This window comes from Pseudochaenichthys georgianus, chromosome 18 (genome assembly GCF_902827115.2).
Source record: "Pseudochaenichthys georgianus chromosome 18, fPseGeo1.2, whole genome shotgun sequence".
NCBI classification, from domain to species: domain Eukaryota; kingdom Metazoa; phylum Chordata; class Actinopteri; order Perciformes; family Channichthyidae; genus Pseudochaenichthys; species Pseudochaenichthys georgianus.
In genome coordinates this window covers 16,807,110-16,827,467 of record NC_047520.1, presented here as the reverse complement: position 1 = coordinate 16,827,467, position 20,358 = coordinate 16,807,110, and the positions used below count along the sequence as shown (strand labels likewise).

Sequence of the window (20,358 nt, the reverse complement as noted above, 5' to 3'; positions counted from 1 at the left end):
TAAACAGTTAGTGACGGAGTTCATGCAGTGCAGCCTGGTATTATGATGTATGAGGTGGGAGTTCACTCGGATTGGACTCTATAAATGATTAGTGCAGCATGTAACACCTGGTCTCATGTGTGAATATACAGAAGGTGTACAGCATCAGCACTGGTGCCCCGAACGTCTGAATTCACCAGGAGGAAGCACAAACAGCCTGCTGCCTGCACACAACCCGCTTTGTAAGTGATCTTTGAAGCGCGTCCTGATGGAAGATCTCGCCTCTGTGGCGCTATTTATAGCTCGGTAATACATCAGAGGTCGCACCTTCCATCTCAGCAGAACCAACATCTGCGTCGATACATACTGGCTAATCCAGCATTGACGATAGCAGCCACCTAATATTGTGGAATGATGAAAAAAATAGATTATTATACCAGTATTGACCTCTTTTATTTACATAAAGAGGATGTGTTATGCACATTTTCAGGTTCATATTTGTATTTTGTGGCTCTAATCTGACTTTTTTTTCTTGCTTTAATGTTCAAAAAGCTCTTTATTTTCTCATACTGCCTGTGCTGCAGCACCTCTTTTCACCCTCTGTCTGAAACCAGAGCCCAGTCTGCTCTGATAGGTTAGCTGGCCGGCTCTGTTGAGATTGGTCAACCGCTTAGAGATGTCACGCCCCATAGCCTATCACGTAGAATGTGTTGGAGAGCTGGCTGATAGAAGTGCGAATGTTACATAGTGATGTATTACAAATGTGTATTTGCGCCTAATAAAACGTACATCAGAGTCATATGATTAACTTAATTGACCTACTAACTAATATACGTTGGAAGGTTATATTATCTCTTCAACCAGTGGTTGTTTGTGATGTGTTGTCAGATGATGTCACTCAAATGACTTTATCATCAATTCTGACAAACTCTGACTTTCGGTGTGTCACGATGTCAGTAGCTCGTCACTCTTTCATAAAGCCATAGAGTACAAAGTGCTGGCTAATCTGATCTGCCTCAGCCAGTATTTCAAAAGCAGCCAGTCAGTCCATCAGAAACAATGAGAGGCCACAAGATAACAAGATAAGCCAGGGGAGAGCTGGTGAGGTGGTCCTGAGGAGGGGGCTGGGTGCTGCATATGATGAAAGACCCCACTAATGCCATGACAGCCAGAGCAAGTCTGCACTGTTGCTCCCAATATATCCAAGCCATTTTAGTATGGTGGCCCCGAGGGTCAAAACACAACATTTCACAAGAAAAAACTAGATGTTGATAAGTGAAGTGTTGTTTTCGCATAATAGTATAGCGTCTCTGAAATTATCTTTTGTGATTTTTTTCCTTGTCAGAGGTTTTCCTTGGAATTGTTGTCTTTGTTATATTTTTAGAGTAGTTGTTGGCTTTTGACCCTCAGGGCTACTGTAAAATCAGGTCTAAACTTAACTCTTTAAAGAGAGGTTAACTGTAAAAAGGGTACATTATATTGTGTTATAATGGACTCAATATGGAAAGTGGTTAAGATGCCAGCTTTGCTTACCGATGTGTGTTTTTGCACACAGAAATAAATAGAAAGGGTTGGACGAATGGTTGCTTCAGTTGCTGGAACACCATCGGTATGCACAGCCAAATGTGGAACACACACATCTGTTATTTCTCAGTGAAAACTGGCATGACAAACATGGAGCTAGTGATTTTCAAACTCCCCCATCTTGCACCGCCATGTTTTCCCAGCTTGTGTACGAGCTGCTAGCTCTATTGCGACCTTGAACTGTGCCTGCGGCCTGTGGAGTAAGGATTTACGGAGTGTATGCATTTCTCAGATGGTGGGGAGAAGGAATCATTCATTGGTGACCTCTTTTGGCCCTTCTGCACAAACCAGTGGTAAGTAATCAGTCTGTTTTTGCATAGACCCGAGTCAACCATTAAGTCACTGACAACCCCACCAGACTAAGAAGCTTAAAGATGTCATGGCCATTTCCACTGTTCATAATTCCATTGTTAAGGTATACTAGAATAGATTTATATTGTGCAATTTTCCAAACTCACATTGGTTTCTAATACAGCATCTCTGTAAAGTATGTGTATTCACTCTCTGTCCTAAACGGCTTGTTGGAGCTCCTGCCCCCCCCCCCTCCCTGTGAGCCCAGTGTGCTCTGGTTGGTCGGGACGTTGAGAGGCTCATTGCTGCTCGCAGCTGCTGTGAGGAGCTGACAGGTTTCCGGGTCGGCGATAGAGCTAGAACAAGCAAAATTCATCCTGAGCACACACAAACACTCACAGCCGAAGTAAAAACAGTAAGTGTGGCTTGATAGTGATTAAAAAAAAGGGTTTATAACGCTATACATATCCGGCATGAATCGCTGAAAGGTTTGGGAAGCTTTGTTTCGTGAAAGGCTGGCAGAGGGTGTGGCCTCTGGGTATCCCCACGTCACAGTACCCAGGAAGTAAACAATGGAAAATGAGAAATCTCCAACGAGGCATTTTGGGGAGGTCTTTTCTGTGTTAGAGTTTTACTCGCTACAGGGTGTACTTTGAGGGTTTGTGACTAGGGTTGGGTACCGAGAACTGTTGGAACCAGTTGGAACCGGTTCCGAACCAGAACCGGTTCCAACATTTCGATTCCAATGGCATCATTTAGAAATGGGAATTTTGGTTCCGCTTTTCGATGCCTGAGGAAATGTTCCTCGCCGCTCTCCGTAGCCTAATGTATGACTGCGGCGGGGCGTGAAATGTAGCGTTGTACGGTACCTACACTTCCTACAGCGTAACCTGAGACCAGGGCCGACCCGTCGCACTGGTGTTATAGATGTTCGCCTTGGGCGCCAGATCTGTGGAGGCGCTGCGCTGACAGCTCTGGGAGGGAAAACAAATGTTTTGACCGTTGGTGCTCATCCTAATTTTCGGCCTTGATGCAACAACATTCATAATTAAGTAAATGTAACACCCTTTTTCACCCCGGTTACACGTTTCATTCGCCCTGTACGATGGGCGCTGCAAGTGATGAAAATGGGGGATGTTGGCTTATCTGGCAACCGCAGCTCACAGCCAAAGTGCGAGTGAGCGAGGGAGAAAGGGAGGGTGCACCGGTACGCGCTGTTGTTATTAGCATCTGGTGCTAGATGCTCTAACGGAAGAAAAAGATGCTACAATGATGTGGAGGGAGAGTCCTCTCCAGTCAGACTGAGGCTGATAACTTCAGCTCAGTGAGGTAAGGACTCTGAGTGTTTAGATAGTTCACTTTTGTCTAAGTTATCTCAGTGGGTCTCAAACGGTTTGGTCACAATTTATGTAAACACATATTTCCAAGGCACTCTTTATAATTATTGGGATAAAACAGGTTTGAAATCATTCCAATGTATACTATAGGACAGTAAACCAGACATATCGTTTTAAACTGGAGAGATAAAAAAATATGCATAAATAAAATAGTAAAATAAGATATGAATGAACAACAAAAATAAAATACGTTACATGATTGGCTATGGTAGGTTACTGGTTATGTTCACATACTTATTTAATTATTAAAATGTAAACCGATCTTTTTCATATGGGTGTTTGGAGTTGTACCCCCTAGATCTAGTCTCTAGTCATTCTGCTTAAAGTGCACCAGATTGAAGCATTTTACTTTAAAATGTTCAAACATTTCTTTCCGGTATGCCTGAGAAGGCAGATATGCTTGTTTTTCTCAACAATAACTGTTGATGGGGGGGGTTTCCTTTAAAAGTTGGACTGTTGTAGCTTCAGTGGTTCTCAGGTTGCAGTTACATAGCAGTGAATATAAACAGACTGATTAATGTGAATATTACTGTAAACTAACCTGTGTAAAAGTTTCTCGAATAAATGTAAAACATTTTGGTGGAAGAAGCACGTATCATTTTTTTACCCTGCCCCTCAAAGAATCGAAATTGAGAACCGTTAAGAACCGGAATCGAAAAGTAGAATCGGAATCGGAATCAGAATCGTGGAAATTCAAACGATACCCAACCCTATTTGTGACTCTGCAGACCGTTTACATGCATACAAACCTTCATAACACACAACGGGACGGGTAAGCATGAAAAGCATGACATGGGACCTTTAAAGGTAAGAGAACGTGCAACATTTACGAGGAGAGATGCAGTTAAAACCCGACCACCCTCGTACCTCGTAGCTCTGAGGGCCAAGATGTATGACAGTGTAGTCACCCTTTGACCTTAATGCAGAGGGAGGACTAACATGCCAGATGTGTCAGAAAGCCAGCATGCTACATATACTGCAGGCAAACGCAACCAAAATATACAAATGATAGCATTGAAAAGTCTCTTCCTGAATATTTTAGGATTAACAAAAAGGAGTTTTTGATATAATACCTCTGTTAAGTAAGGGGTAATGTGGACTAAAGCAACGTGTGAGATTAACCAGCAGATAAGCACTCATTAGGGAAAGAAAGAGATTGACCAATCAGGCCAGAACTAAGAGGTACATACTGTATATCCTTCAAAAACTGTTTGGGGGAAAGATAAAAATAAATCACATTTTAAAATAAAAAGATCCAACTGTACGCTACTAGCCTAGCATCAGAGAGCCACAGTTAGCAACTAGTTGAACACAGTGGAGCGTTAGCTGCTAAACAGACAGACATTTCTATACAAGAGGCAGTGGAGACCAAAACTGAGCTAAAACAAAGGCAATACATCAGGGGGCCTTAAAAGCCTTTGCTTTCCTATGTTGCTGTAATTCCAAGAGTGTCTAAGTGCATGGCACATTCAAGGTAGTGTTAACTGGATTGAGAGAGATTATTGCAGATTACTTTTTATGGAGGCTGAACATCAAGGTGCTTTAAAACAATAGCTTTAAATAGCATCCACACAAAGAGAGTTCTCTTCGTGTTGTATTGATGATGTTACAGCTCGTCCAGGGGCAATAGGAAAATTGACACCTCTGATCTGTCAAATGATTGAAAAGCAAGTCCTCCTCTCTCCATTTAACGCTCTGCCTGGAAGCAATATCATCGAGGAAATAAGAGAAACAAAGCCAGCTATTTTTATGTTACCAGGAGCAGAACAAACAAGTTGCACCAAAATAAACTTTTCATGTTAATGAAAAAAGAAAAACGCAATAGAAGCAGTTCTGCAGTGGGAAAAAAGGACAACACAATCCGACCCATGAGGCTGATAATCGCTGATAAAGCATTTAAATCATCTGCTAACATTAGAAAAAGGCGCTCCTTATTGCTCTCAGATTAAAATCGTACATCATCATATGGTTTTGATGGCCAACTGCCAATTTCTAACCTACGCACTTTTGTTCTGAGGTTGACACCATAACACCACTTCTGTTTCTGCCTGGAGCAGCAATGTAACACACAACTGGGACGTCCCAATATCATAATGCATACAATAATCTCAGGGAAGCCCATTTTAATCAAGTGTTTCGTTCAAGGGCATGGCGTCATATAACACTTTATGGTCCAATGCAATACTTCACTCCTGAACACTACTGCATGGAGGATTAAGGACACCTTGGAGCTCAGCATGACTGTGAAATGATTGACTTATATTAAAAAAGCTTCTTTCAGTTCATAGTAGTGAATATCGCTTAAAAATAGAAAGACAGTAGAAAGTTCTCGATCATTTTTTGCAGGACACTTGTCCTTGCTCTCCTGTTTTACCCTCCATTAGTCACGTAAGAATGTGTGCAAACACACACACTCAATTGCCAATTAAATCTTAAAATAAACCACACGTCTTGAAATACACACGTCCCCAAAGTGTCCAAGCTTGATTAAGAAAAAAAGGGTGTTTTGATGATTATATTCTAATAATATTTGTACTCTTCTAGTTCTATTAACCCTGTAACCCAGAGAGTACAAAAGAGGTTAGCTGACAACCTAGCAAGCAAAATAAAAGCTTTATCCTGTAACGTTGTACATGTTTTATTTCATGTATTCTATGTTTTTAATGCAGGGTGCTGGGAGGGGCTGCCGTGACATTGTTACCCACAATGCAAGAGGGGAGAGATGGGTCTGCATCTTAAAGCGTCGTCGGAGAAGAGACATGATGGGGTTTGATTGACTCATCTGCCTCGCACTATTTTTTTCCCCCATCTAAAGTACTTTTCACACACACATGCACACACACACCTAAGTACCCAGAATCCATTGCAGCTCAAGGTCACCTGGGTCTTTTCTGGCATTCTGCCTGTGCACCTCCGTTCTCACTCTCTTCCTGCACAGGAGCCATAAATCAAATGACTCGCCAGAACCGAGGCTATAGACAATAATTACTGTTATGCTTGCTTTAATTCTAGCATTTCTGTTTACACACTGCAAATCTAATGTCGATGTTGCCTTCTTCGAGAGCCCTCCCCCTTCCAACATTGTGAAACCTGCTGTTTAAATATCCTTTATGCACTCAGAATAAATCCCATTTTAATTAAAGCTTTACAATACAACTTTTGCAAAATTTCATTTCCATCTCATGTCACAAAGAAATCTAAATCCGTCTGGATAATCTCTACACCGGTATCAAATTGCACTGCAGTGTCTGTTGCCCTTAAGTGTCATTGAGGGGGCGAATGTTACGAGAGGTAATGATTTGTACGCTTCTTGCCTACCGAGTATTCACCGTCTGTGCTGTTGAGCAAAAAGTCAAATATTTCACTGAAAAACCTCCGCACTGAACCAACAAGACAACCGTGACAGTCCTGAAGCCATGTGGTTCACCTCCATGTGCTGCATGTGGTTTACATGTTCAAGCAACTGTGTGAAACCCGCATCATTGTGGGAAATCTACTGTACATTTGTTGGGAAAAAATAGCCTGAGATTTTCCAAGGGATTTGTTTGTCAGAACGGGACACAATTTGCAGAGCTTAACCCAGAATTACACATTTCTTTTATTAATCCCACGGTGGAGAACTGTAAGTCAGCCCTGTGCAGAATCTATTAAACTGCATTACTGCACAATGGTCAATTTAGTGGGGGAAATTACACCGTACATAACACCTGCTGAGTTTCTGACTTTTCATTCCGAAGTAATGAACATGTTTGTGATAAGTCGATGTTGTGTAACCTGTTTGACATTGCTTGTTGCGTACTGTGTGTTAGAAGTCTTATTTGAAAAAGCTCACTAACTTGATGAGAACAACAAAGAAGATCACAATAAATTGGCCGCATTTGTGTGAAAGGGTGAGTATGAGTATCTACGGAAGATCAGTTCTATTAGCGAACATGCTAATACTTATTACTTTGTTAAATGACATTTCAAATAAAGTAGTATTTTCAGAGAAGACGGTGATGAAAGGAAGTGTGAGAAAAACATTATGGATCAAGAAATCAACTCACCTTTGGCTGTACTTCTACTTCTACCACTTGGTTCTTGTGCATGCAACCCTTGACAAATCTCTCCACCGTGCTGTTGCACTTCATGAAGATCACGTAGGCGGCGTAGGCGGACAGCAGCGCTATACTTTCCCAAATGGAGATGAAGTTATCCAGGAAGAAGATGATGAGCATTATCAGATCCAGGATGTAGAAGGAGACATCGCGGAACAGGGGCCACCATGTCAGGTTGAGGATCTCCTTGGAGAAGATGGCGCACATCCCAATCACAAAGAGGATGTTGAAGACGGCCGAGCCTACAATGGTCCCGATGCCCACGTTGCTGTGTGAGATGAAGACCCCGATAATGGAGGTGAAGAGCTCTGGGGCCGAGCCGCCAGCCGCCATGAAGGTGGCGCCCGCTACGTCATCGGAAATGGTCAGCTTCTCCGTGATGACGGTCAGCGCAGGGACGAAGAACTCGTCGCACACTATGGCTAAGGCGATGAACATGTAGATCATTCCGAACATGTGGAGGACCACCGCTCCTTGGCGCCTCTCCTGAAGGGTGAAAAGGTCTGGAGGGTAATCCCCACTGCTCTCGTTGTTCCCTGCTGTAGATTTCATGGCTAGTGGCATGTCGGCTGAGACATTGGCGTCCCTCTGGTGTTGGGTGGAAAGAAGAGTCCTGTGGGGGGCCGACTCCTGGGGGAGCACCGGCTCACTGACCCCCCTTGAGTTCCAGGTGAAGGCACTGAAGGAGACAGCACTTAGGGCCACCAGGCTGAGGACGAACCCTACGATCCGCACTGGCCTCAGCTTCTTCCTCAGACAGCGGTAGGCGTGCCGCTTGCAGGCGGCATCCGACGCCGGCCTTTTCTCTAGTGAATGCATGCCGGCTTGATCTGAGACCATGTCTGAGCAGCGCGTGGGGTCCTCACTCTGAATGTCTGGGTGGGTTTTACCGGGGACAACACATGATGTTGTCTTCAGTTTCAAACAAGGGGAAAAGATTGCAGGTGCTTTCCAGGGTCTGGTTTGCCAAATGATGTCCTCATATTAGCCTCTGCTGGACAATGTCAAAAGAATGCAGACAATTAACATCGATAACATCAACATATAACTAAATTAAAAAAGGCTGCTTGGTTATTGAATAAAGAAAGTTTAAAGATTTCAAGATTTTAAACAAAGGGTGATTAACTGATTGATTGTCATCTATTGTTAACCTTTAAATGAATTAAAAAAACAACAGTAATGTTGGTAGTAGTTATATATACACGATTTCTAAATCAACCAATGATTGTTGTTGTTGTTGTTGTTGTTGTTGTTGTTGTCAGTTACAAATCACTGTCCTGACCACTGCCAAAAGAAAAGCTTCATAGATACTCAGAAATAAAAATTAAATAGTTAATTACCAGTTAAAATGACATGCAGGTATAAAAAAGGCACATTTTGAGTTTTAAAAATCATCCCATAGTTTTTGTATTCTCTCATAGCAATCTGTAATGGAACTCTCTAATTAACACAACACATACATTATGGAACATTTATTTTCTGAAATGAACATAACATACACACATTTTAGCATTAACCTCTAATTTAAGCTGCATTGTCCTTGTGGTCACTGTATGGCCACTTACATAAGCTGCATAACATTAAGTGTTTTCAGTGGTTTCCCTCACACGCCAATTTACAAATTCATCAGATTCCACACGCACGATGCAGCAAACAGACAGAGAAGCTCGTCTGCGCAGATCATCCTGCTGCTTTAACTATCCCACTGTTCAAATGTGACAACTTACAATCGGGAAACCTGCTGCTTTCACATGAGAAAAACACCACGAAGGCCGACGGTTTACTGTCATCACTTGCCTGCAGTCAGTGGTAAACGCTATGACGCTGCTGTTCAGGAAACACACAGAAACACACACATCCTGTCCTCCTGTTTGACTTGTAAATGATGCGCAGCCTGCACTGCCTGTTCTACACTGACAACTATTCTGCCTGTCTGCCCTTCAATTGTGCCTTCGCCCTTCCCGCTGGATCATCCTCTGCGACCCAAACAGCCCAACATCAGTCCCCGTGGCGAGGCGCATGGCGCGGCGTGCCTTACCTTGAACAGAGGCGAGGAAACAGCCGCACGGCACAGCACCAGGTAGAAATTAGGAAATCCTCTCCCGTGCCCTCTTGCTCTCATTCAGCAAAAAAAATGTGACCGGTTTGTGCTCTCCTACGGCAGAGGAGGAGCTTTGGTAGAGAGAGAGAGAGAGAGAGAGAGAGAGAGAGAGAGAGAGAGAGAGAGAGAGAGAGAGAGAGAGAGAGAGAGAGAGAGAGAGAGAGAGAACTCGCTTTTCCAACTGCCCTCAACTCTCCCTCACAGCAGCAGCATCCCTCCTGTGTCGGATGAGACGACCCCCCCCCTCCCCCCCCGCTCAAAAAGACCTTGCTAATGTGGCAGAATATTGGGCTGGGCTGGGCTGACCACGTGAACCGCTTGATTTTTTTTTAAACTAAATCCAGGTAAGCGGCAGACAGCGCATCCTCCCTGCTCGCTGCACGCGTTAGAAGAGGGGGGGTTTGGTGATGTTGCATTTTGAGGGAGGAGTTGCCGTGGTTACACAGCAAAGGCAGCCTTTCCACTGATTTCTTTGTTTTATGCCTGTGACGACGGAACAGGTGGACCTGCTTCAGCACATTCATGTGTTCGTCTTATAGGTCATTTCAAGGTTACGTGCCGCATCCCTTTCACTGAGATCACACTGAAGCGTTAAGGTGCAGCATCATTGATTTTCTTTTCCATGTAATAATTATTCATCTTCTCAATTAGGGTATACATTTTCTTTTTTGGTATTTGCTTTTTAACGAAATGCCATGAGTTGCATAAGAGGACGCTCCGATATGCTTACATTGTTTTTAAAAAGCCAGTTATCTTTTAGCTTCATTTTTTGAAGAGGAGCTAGCTTGGCTCTGTCTGAATATCCACCAGCCTTTGTAAAGATTACTGATTTATTTCCTCATTAAATAAGTATTAAAAGTACACATTCTAGGTTTCGGTGGGTTGTGTTGGGGTCTTTTTTTGCAGATGCAGGGATTTCCTGGAAAACTTTGTTTACGCTCTTCTGTTTCTTTTACAGATTAGAAATGCAGGACATGGATCTTTTTAAAATGTGACCTAATCAAATCTGAAATCACCACACAAAAAACGAAATCAATGAAAGCCATTTAGCTTAATTTTAACAAATAATAGGACTAGATATTAATAAAAATGTCATCTGCTGATAGTTTATAGGTCCTGATATATATTCTGTATTCCCAGTGCTAACTAAATAAACAAACAAGATAACATGTAGTCCATTTTGGAGTTGGATTGGGTTGTGATTTGACCGAGCCAGTCCAACAGTTTTCAGTTTCGATGCTACGCTAGCCTATGGCTCAAGCTTCATATGAAAGAGGTTTGGATTGTCTCTTCTTACTCTGGCAATTCCCAAATTGTTGAAGTATAACTAATATCTTGCTTGATTTCTTGGACATTTTTGGTTCCAATACCAAATGGGAAATAAAGGTCATGCATGATGTGCCTCTGATCTTCAGTTTGGGTATATCAACCAATCAAAGCCTTCATGTGACACAACCATCACAGTACAGCCCCGGGGCTGCCATGTTGGCCCCCCATGTCAAATAAAGCCACGCAACCACTTAGCATTAGTCGACAGGCCGAGACACACAATCTCTCTACAGTGGGACAAATGCCCTCCTGCTGTATAATAAATCATGATTTACTGACCTCATTGATTGCTCCTCTCCTCCTCACTGGAGCTTCCTCTTGTTACCTAACAGAAAACACAGAGGACGACAGAATTGACTTGAGTAACCTCAGATTATCAATAGTCCAATATTTTGTGACGACTATCCAATTCGATTCATATTGGTCCAGAGGGTTCAAGCCACATTAGCTAATTTGCTAATAGCCTTAACTTCGGAATTAAAAGAAGTTCCTTTAAGCAATATTTAGATATTTATGGGACACAAGGGGTTGGCTCGCCATTTTCCTAGCTTCTTCTTGGCATGCTTATGATCTGGTCTATGGTCTATCGGCATGTTGTCCTCACTGATGGCTGTCCTGTCAAGCAGATTAAAATGAGGGTTAAATTGTTGAATGAATATTTAAGGCAAGGTCATCAATCATGTGGCTGGGATAGGACTGGTCAGTGAGGCAGGGGTTTTGTCACTGAACAAACTTTAATTTCAGAAATATGCATCCCCAAAAATATTATTTGTGTAAAGACTCTCCTTGTATCCTTGAACAAATCAAGTTAGCACAACAATAATACAAGGTAGCACAAGGTGAGTTGGTTAATTATTCCTTTTAGGGGCCATTCCTTTGCTGGATGACATGATATTGGATATACTCATCACAAGGAGAGCTACTCAGTTAATATAGCTAATATCTTCATACATTTGACAGTTTAGGGAAACAACAATATGACAAAGAAGCCGTTTCATCTTAAAATAAACTAAAACATTTGCACAAGTCTGAGTTAGGGTTAATTTTTTAGATGTGTTGAACTTGTGGATACACCTGGCCCCAGACAAGTGTCACAAAGCTAATTTATGTTAAACGATACCTTCACAAAGCATGCATCTCAGTACTCATCATCATCATCATCATCATCATCATCATCATCATCATCATCATCATCATCATCATCATCATCATCATCATCATCATCATCATCATCATCAGAGCATGTGACCCCAGCTGTTCAGAAGTCAATATTTTTGCCTATCAAATGATCTCCTGTCCAGGACCCGGTCAGCTCTTTTTCAACAATGGGCCCCCCCTGTGCGCACCGTCGCGCCACCCCACTCCTGATCTGGCTGCATTTCCAGCATAAAAGTGATGACTGGTTACAGGTCATGTGAGTTGGGGTGTGGGGGTTGGGGGGGGGAAAGGAACGGGTTTTGGATGGTGGCAGTTGTTTTGATTTGTCTGAAATCTGTACTGTGACAAAAACAACAGAAATGTCCATGCTGGCCCTGCCCCCCCCCCCCCACCCAGCCTACCCTCGCTTTGGCCTGGCAGCTAAATCCGAGCCTTTGTGTCCCACATAGTTGTATGGATTTGTCAGCAATGGGGCAGGGGCAGTGGGGATGATGATAGCCAAGCACGTTTTTCCGGTAAAGACGAATGGACAATTGACTGAAGCAAGGCTTTACATGTAATTTGTGTTAATAAATAAAGGGCAGTTTGGTCATGAAGAAAGCAGGGAAATTGGAGGGTCCCAAGATAAACCTTTTATAAGAGACTTGCTCCGGATTAGGTGTTGAAAGCCTCATATTAGCAATCCCCCCCCCCCCCCCCCCACCACCACCAGCAGCACAAGTCTGTACAAAGAGGCTTGGACAGACAGACCACCTGCCCCTTAGGAAAAAGCGGTCAGCAAAACAAAATGGAAACAGCCACCATTGGGTGAATTAACGAGGCTCTTAAAACAGTGAATGTATTCCAGTAGACAAATGGTCTGAGTGGTAGCACAAAAGCAAGATTGTTCAAAGTGGAAGAGACCATTCTTAGCAGGAAATCAGGGGAGGATGGGAATATTCATCAGTAGCTCTAAAGAGATTACCAAATTGATAATCCACTGGCAGGTCTGATCACTGAGTGCTGGAGCTGATTACAGAGTGAAAGTGAGACCCGACTTTCACTGGTGGTCCGTATGGACATAAAGGGAAGTCCAAGCAGCCCCTCTATACCCAAATATGCACCAAATACGTTTGGATTCATTCACTGTACACAATTTCACGGCTATGCGTCCAGTCTGGACCAAAGTTGTGGATGGACTGACAGCCAAACAAAATGCAGCACTGCTTTTGTTAAAAACGTATATTATAAAATGTTAACTGCACTTCAGGTCTCAAAGTGAAGAAGGGGTTTTCCTGCGAGCAACATTTCAGACTTTTCCCCTGAAACTGTAATATACTGAAAGTATATGAATCTAAAATGTCCCAAAACTCAACATTTAAATAACAGAAACATTAATATGTATCGTCTCCTGCTTACAGGTAAAGTACTCTCAGGACGGATTACTTTAATCTGTTGTAGAGAGAAGGTAATTTTTTTGCCAGGATACATTTGAGTATCAAAGGTTTGCCACGACGCTTAAATTGGAATGATAAAAAACCAAATTGTTTGCGTGCTTTTTTTAAATCACCAGTACACACTGAGACTTTTACAGGAACTACAGAATCAAACTCTCTACAAGAGCATTTTAGATTTAACTGTTAAGCTTCATTGTGTATTAAGTAGAATATATTATCTTAAGTAGATTTCTTAGCTGGGGTCATGAGCTTAGCTATCATAAAAAATCCAATCCATGTTTGACCTTACAGCGTTTAACCACTGCAGGAGAATGCCCCTGAAGGACAATCAGGACGAAAGATTAGTATTGATCTGCCCCCCTCCGACCCAAATTCCACATCACTACAGACAGCATGTGCAGGGTCGCCTTGTGACGGTGTTACATATTTGGTTTACATTCATGAAATGTGGCCAAAAGCAATGGGTCTCATTTGCTTTGGTATCTGCGATTTAATGAAAGGTTTCACATTTTCAGCAATCAACAACCTGACGCTGAATACTACGTTTTTTTCACATGTCATTTAAAAGTCTGATGTCAAGGATTGATACAGGATGTGTGCTGCATTATAAGCTTAATCCGGATGTCAACAGCCACACAGATGGGCTGACCTGCTGCACGGATGAGGTTTTTTTCCTGTTTTTTTTAGGGGGGGTGGGGGTTCCAAATCATCGGTGCCTGTCTGGTTACGACAAGTAACAAGTGGGCTCGGGAAAAAAACTGGGGAAAAAGTTGCAAAATGTGTCATGCTCCGATGTCATTAGGAAGGCGAAAGCGGAGCTGTAATCCTATTTTAATCGCAGTGGATTTATTAAACAGGAGCAGCAGGTTTAAATCTCAGCAGATTACACAGAAGGCCCAAGGAGATGTTGGGGGGGGGGTCGAGAGGCTTGCGTAATCAAGTGCACTTAAGGTGATATGGTTCCATAGACCCAGTCAAATGGGGGTGGCCTTGGGGGTCAGGGTACTCCTTCAAATGTGGGTGAGCTTCACAGTAAATTGATCCAACCATCATAAATGTATGGTATATAAGATCTAAGTTAAACATTCCATCGGGACCTATTTAAGAATAGTTACATCTGACAGGATTAAGAGCCACTGCCTGCAGATGTTACTAATTATTTGGCTGCCTGTGTGTCCTGGAGTCAGCCCAAATCTCCTTGGCACCATCAGTAAAAGATCTGGATTCTGGTGAAGAACGGGACGATCGCAGGTGGCGTCACATCTGGACTTCATCAAATCAGTCCCTTAATAGAACAAGCTTCCTTATCAGTAATACAGAGTTTTTAAATTACAAATAATAATAGTTGTGCAGGATTGTTTGTGTTGATGCTTGTAACATAATCACAAAAAAACATTTTGTCATTCAACTCAACATAGGAGACGTTTCCACCAAATGCCAAATAACACACTTGGTAACTGTGCCTCTCTCATATAGTACACTAATGGATGGATTATTAAACATGCTAATATGGCACAAGCCCAGGGGCCCAAAGAGGAAGGGCCCCCCCACGGACTCAACCTGCAAAAATGTCACTCAAAGAGACATTTAGCAACCAGGAAGAGCCTCAAAACGCGCACACAAAAAACAAAAACATCAGCTACACAAGGGTCGAAACAGCTGCACAGAAACCGAAAGACACTAAGAACAGACTCAATGATCATGGGAAAAACAACAACCAACAACAACAATATCAACAAAAGAGATGCAAAATGACACTCAAAATGTACCACAATGAGTCACAAATGACTATTAAAAAGACAAACTGGCCATAAAGAGACACAAAACAATACAATAATAATAATAATAATAATAGATTTAATTTGTTAGCGCTTTTACAGGTGCTCAAAGACGCTTTACAGATATAGTGAAGATAAAATAAAATAAAGGAACAACAAATAAATATATATAGTCCGGCTCGTTGTACTTTTTACAGTATTACGGCTTCTACAGATGACATTTTTTTATGGATTTTTTGTCAAAGCACTTCAGATATTCATTGCTATCGGGATGTTAAGAGCATTCCATGGAATATAACAAAAAGTGTATCTCGAGCCGGTTTCTGAAACTTACCTATACCCACCTTTAAAGTTAAAGTCAAATAATACAAAAACAATCACACATTAAAAGCCAGATTGAAGAGGTGAGTTTTTGTGAGTGTTTTGAAGGTGGTGAGGTCAGTGCAGTCTCTGATGGGTTGGGGGAGTGAGTTCCAGAGGGAGGGGGCAGCGACGGAGAAGGCTCTGTCCCCCCAGGTCCGGTGATTGGTGCGGGTGGGGATGGATAGGAGGTTGGCTTCTGATGAGCGGAGGCAGCGGGAAGGGGTGTGGTGGTGCAGCAGGTCTGTGAGGTAGGGGGGGGCCTAATTGTTGAGGGCTTTGTGAGTAATGAGGAGGACTTTGAAGTTGATACAAAGACACTCCATTAAACCACAAAGAGACACAAAAAGAGGTTAAAAAGTCTGTGTATGAAGGTAGGGTGCTGGGGTTTATCTTCCATAAAACATTTTATTATATCTCCTGACTTTCCCCAAGACGCATAACATATGTATTGTAAGCATTAGAGTATTATTTAGTAGTACAGTCCCAGGTGATTAATCTACAAACACAGAGCACTATGATGAACTTGTCACCAGATCCATATGGAGTTCTATCTTGAGCTTAAAAGCAGACAGTTGATCTGAAACGTGCCAACACGCTGCACGGAGCCGTGTGGTGTCACTGAACTTTACCTTTGCCAAATGCTTCATCAAAAAAATGGCACGCTCCCCATCTGTAGGCTGAGCTTTGCAAATGTCTGTTTGTGACACAGCACCACTTTGACTGGGAGCCATTTTGAACTTTTCTCCCTTCTTTTTAACCTTTTTTTAGAGAGACGGTGTGCCGCAGATTTTTATACCTGGATATTGGTTGCAAGTGTGCACGGTATCCACTTCTTGCTTTGCAAAGATATGTTAAACACATTTTAAAGAGGACTTCATGAAAGGGCTATTCAATTGGACAGTTTAAAAACAAATCAGTTATAATTATAACAATTCTGACACTTGTATAGATGACTTGGTCAAAAAAACATAGCCTTAATTAGTTGAGATATTGAAGAAAATGTGTGTTCATTTTTTGCAAATGTTTAAGAGTAGAACATTTAAAACAGAAAGTAATGGGTTTTAATCTTTGATGAACCGAAAACGTAATATATTTTATTTCTCTATCTGACGCATTTGCTAACCTTTGACCATCAACGAATAATCTATTATTACTTAGGGCAGCTGCGGCGCCGTTTAGTTAAAGAAAATCTCCCTTTTCTTTATATAACTCATAATTCATAGTGGGCTCCTATAATCATTGTATAAAAGAATAAAATACCAAATAATTAGCATGGGTTTATACATACATTTGTTTGTTTAACTTTGTAAAAAAAAACGTGGTTACGTGTAAAGTTTGAGGGACCGATTTACCGTTTCCACCCGACGCTCCGCTTCCACAACGTTTTGAAACGCGCCTGGTGGGTTAACCCCCTAATCCAACCAGGAGCGTCTGCGCTGCGTCTGCGCTGCGTCTGCGCTGCGTCTGCGCTGCGTCTGCGCTGCGTCTGCGCTGCGTCTGCGGCTGCGCTGCGGCTGCGGCGTTTTTAGCGATCGCGGCCACTCTAGTCAATGGGTGCTATTCCACCAGACCCGCTGCGCCGCGCCGCGGGTCGAAGCGTCCCAGAAGCTCCTCGCCGCAAGGAATTTCTAAAATATAGGATGAATCCTATTTTTGACGCAGCGCAGGCAGGAAGTGGAACGTTCATCCAACAACTGCGAGGCTGCACACACGATGCTCCGCTTCCGCAACGTTTTGAAACGCGCCTGGTGGGTTATGACACAGGAAGAGTAGATGGTGGATGGTGTCATTTTTCTATAATTTAACAGTTCTCTTTCCAAACATTTGAAAACTCCTCCCACTTATAAATGGTTTTATAATAAATGTTGCATATTTTGAAAATCCCTGAAATATTGTTCAGAGTTTAAAGTTTTAAAAGATTTGCTCAATCACTAACTTCAAATGTAAAGTGGATGTTATTTAAACTATATTGACTTTAATTGTATTTGATTACATTTTTAAATATTATACATATTGTTTCTATTAAAAAAATATTCAATGTATTGTATATAGTAAAGAGGGGGCTGTAACAAAGGGAATATTACATTTTAAAATTAAGCTACTTGCTAATGTAATTCAGAATTCCATTAACAGTTGTTCATATTTAACAGGTGTGTTATTACAAAATCTATAACGTTTCATACTTAGCGTAGCTTGCTGGTGTAGTACAGACGAGCCACCAGCAGGGGGCAGTATGACATGCAGGAGACTTGAAATAGCTGCATGGAGGAACTTTAAACTGGAAGTCCTCGCCTCACTCCTTCCTCTTCCGGTATCGGCGACAGCAGGTATGGCGTCCCCCTGCTTTTCTCTGGAACATTTTTATTTTATAATCTACTCTAATCCTACATTTATAAAGCAATTGTGGTTGATTTGTAGTCAATATAATAATAAGAACAAGTCTTTGGATCTAATGATGTGACGATTATATGAAAAAGTGGTTTCTGTGAGATATTTTGATGATGCCGTTACTTGGTCTCTGAGGCCGCTACCGAGTGAATGTGGGCTCGCTGTAGCTAATAGCTACCCTGAGCATTTGTTTGCATACCGGATTAAATTAACCACTAAAATAATAAACTAAATAAGTATATTACACTGTTATCTAGTCTTAAATCCACGAAAACCGTTGTCACAAACGTATTGAACAGTTTCAGTACTACTAGGAGAGTTGGCATGTTAGCATTGTGCTTTTCTAAACTAATACACTTTGTTTCTGTTTTTAGCTTCAACATGGTGCAGCGCCTGACTTACCGTCGTAGGTTGTCCTACAACACCGCCTCCAACAAAACCAGACTGTAAGTGAACTTTCCAGCACAACACTGTTTGCATGCTGTTATGGCTTGCATGCTATCAGCTAGCTGCACTTTATTTATCACTGCTCCCATGCTGTTTGCAGGTCCCGGACGCCCGGAAACCGTATCGTGTACCTGTACACCAAGAAGGTCGGCAAAGCCCCCAAGTCGGCATGTGGCATCTGCCCAGGAAGACTGCGTGGAGTAAGTGAACTCGGTGTATTTTTTGAAGTATATTTGCTGGCTGTGGGCGCCAAATCTCCTGATTTTAAAGAGCATATGTGGTCTGCAGGGCTCTCATTGGACTGGTCTGATACTCAATTGCAGCTCAATATCTTATTATGATGGGTGGGGAAGTTCATTGTGATTGGTCACAATTGGTTGCTATTTGGTAAACATGCTAAGTACAGATGTTAATGTGGTGTGTCCATGTAAGTATATGGCAACCACTTTTGAAACCTAAACTGCATTACAGATACAAGCTGCCAAAGAAGCGATTTTGCCCAATGCTTCTCTTGTCTTTAGTTGCATCCTAAAAATGAAATTCAGGAGTAATGCATCTGCATGAAAACAATCAACTTTGAATCAAGTGAACTGCTTTTTTGTGACTTAAAAAGTGGTAATACAACGGCAGGTGTCGCAGCATTACTGGCAAACAATATAGAAATTGTATATATTCAGATGTGGCACTTTGAGGTCCAGTTGAACAATTATTGTCTAATGAAAACTGATGGTTCATTTTGTAAGTGATGGAGGATTTTTATAAATACAGCAACGCACGTTTATACATAACGCACTTGAACCCCTAAAAACATTCTTAATGGCATTAAGAGGGGTCCCACAAACAAACACTTCAAATTGGTGGAGACCTGATTAGTTCCCTTGATTGTGAGATGGCTCTCATACCTCAGTTGGATGATATCTTTTTGTGCTTGAATACAGTTTTTTTTGTTGTTGTTGTGAAGGATAGGAAATTAAGGTCCATCCCCAAATCCGAAGTTGTTGTGTAATATTCAACACCTGTAAGCAAAAGAGCACAAAATAAGCATCATGTTTTTCTTAATTAGTAAAGCACTGGGGGTAATCTAGGATTTTTAAATCAGAATTGGTGGTTTTCAAGTCTACATTTTGAATGAAGTTGTGAACATGTTTGTAGATAATTCATACCCTCGTCCTAGACATTGCTTTGGTCTCATTGTGGTTCTCTCTGTTTTAGGTCCGGGCTGTTAGACCTCAGGTTCTGATGAGGCTGTCCAAGACCAAGAAGCACGTCAGCAGGGCCTACGGAGGCTCCATGTGCGCCAAGTGTGTGCGTGACAGGTAAGAGAAGAATACTAATGCTAGTGTTTGCTTTGAAAAGTCAAGATATTTCTTAATTAAAAACATTTTGAAATGTCTAATTTGTCTTTTTACTCTTCTCAGGATCAAGCGTGCTTTCCTGATTGAGGAGCAGAAGATCGTTGTCAAGGTGCTCAAGGCACAGGCACAGAGCCAGAAATCTAAGTAAAATGTGTATTTGTACTGCCACAATAAAAAAATGACCAACAAATACAACGTTCTTCTGTGATTTGCAATGTCTTGGTGTACTTAATTGAAAAGTTAAAGCTTGGTATTTGATACATTGGGGTTCATTGCAGGTATGTTGAACCCATGCTAAACCTATGATTTGGAGACATTTTACAATAAGTTTCACATTCAGCCAAAAACAATATGGTCTAGAATCAGTTTTATCGAGGGTTGTTTATGACTGGCGACAAAATAGTCAACAATGCCTACTTAACTTAATGTTTCAATATAGCCTATAAAGCTGCAAAGGAATTACATATAAAGTGGGATTTTGGAAAGACAAATTGATTAGATTTGGGATAGGTGCTCATGAGTACAGAAATGTTACTTGTGGCAAGAGGGATAAACTAAGATATATATATATATATATATCCAGTTTCCCAACTTTTTTATAATGTAGGCAAATTATTTGAAGGGGTTGCCAGAATGTGTTTACTTGAAAACAGAA

At 41.8% G+C, this 20,358-nt stretch overlaps 2 protein-coding genes across 8 annotated transcripts in view; one reads left to right on the top strand and one right to left on the bottom strand.

Annotated features, from left to right (window-relative positions):
* LOC117463365 (sodium/potassium/calcium exchanger 2-like) overlaps positions 1 to 9,506 on the bottom strand; it is a 45,795-nt gene extending 36,289 nt beyond the window's left edge. For 3 of the 7 annotated variants that reach the window (XM_034105570.2, XM_034105574.2, XM_034105571.2), the window contains exons 1-2: positions 9,387 to 9,506; positions 7,298 to 8,339 (exon numbers count right to left, since the gene is read on the bottom strand). In XM_034105570.2, the coding sequence (XP_033961461.1) occupies positions 7,298 to 8,188 (891 nt within the window). In that variant the 5' untranslated portion in view covers positions 8,189 to 8,339; positions 9,387 to 9,506. Of the gene's footprint in view, positions 1 to 7,297; positions 8,343 to 9,386 lie in introns of all 7 variants that reach the window. The other 4 variants (XM_071206581.1, XM_071206583.1, XM_071206584.1 and 1 more) reach the window with 2 other exon arrangements.
* An 8,297-nt stretch (positions 9,507 to 17,803) lies between these two features.
* rpl34 (ribosomal protein L34) lies at positions 17,804 to 19,898 on the top strand. The gene is made up of 5 exons (XM_034106107.2): positions 17,804 to 17,840; positions 18,276 to 18,347; positions 18,449 to 18,548; positions 19,561 to 19,664; positions 19,767 to 19,898. Exons 2-5 carry the CDS (start codon positions 18,283 to 18,285, stop codon positions 19,849 to 19,851), a joined length of 354 nt encoding a protein of 117 aa, XP_033961998.1. The 5' UTR covers positions 17,804 to 17,840; positions 18,276 to 18,282; the 3' UTR covers positions 19,852 to 19,898.
* The last annotated feature ends 460 nt before the right edge of the window (positions 19,899 to 20,358 follow it).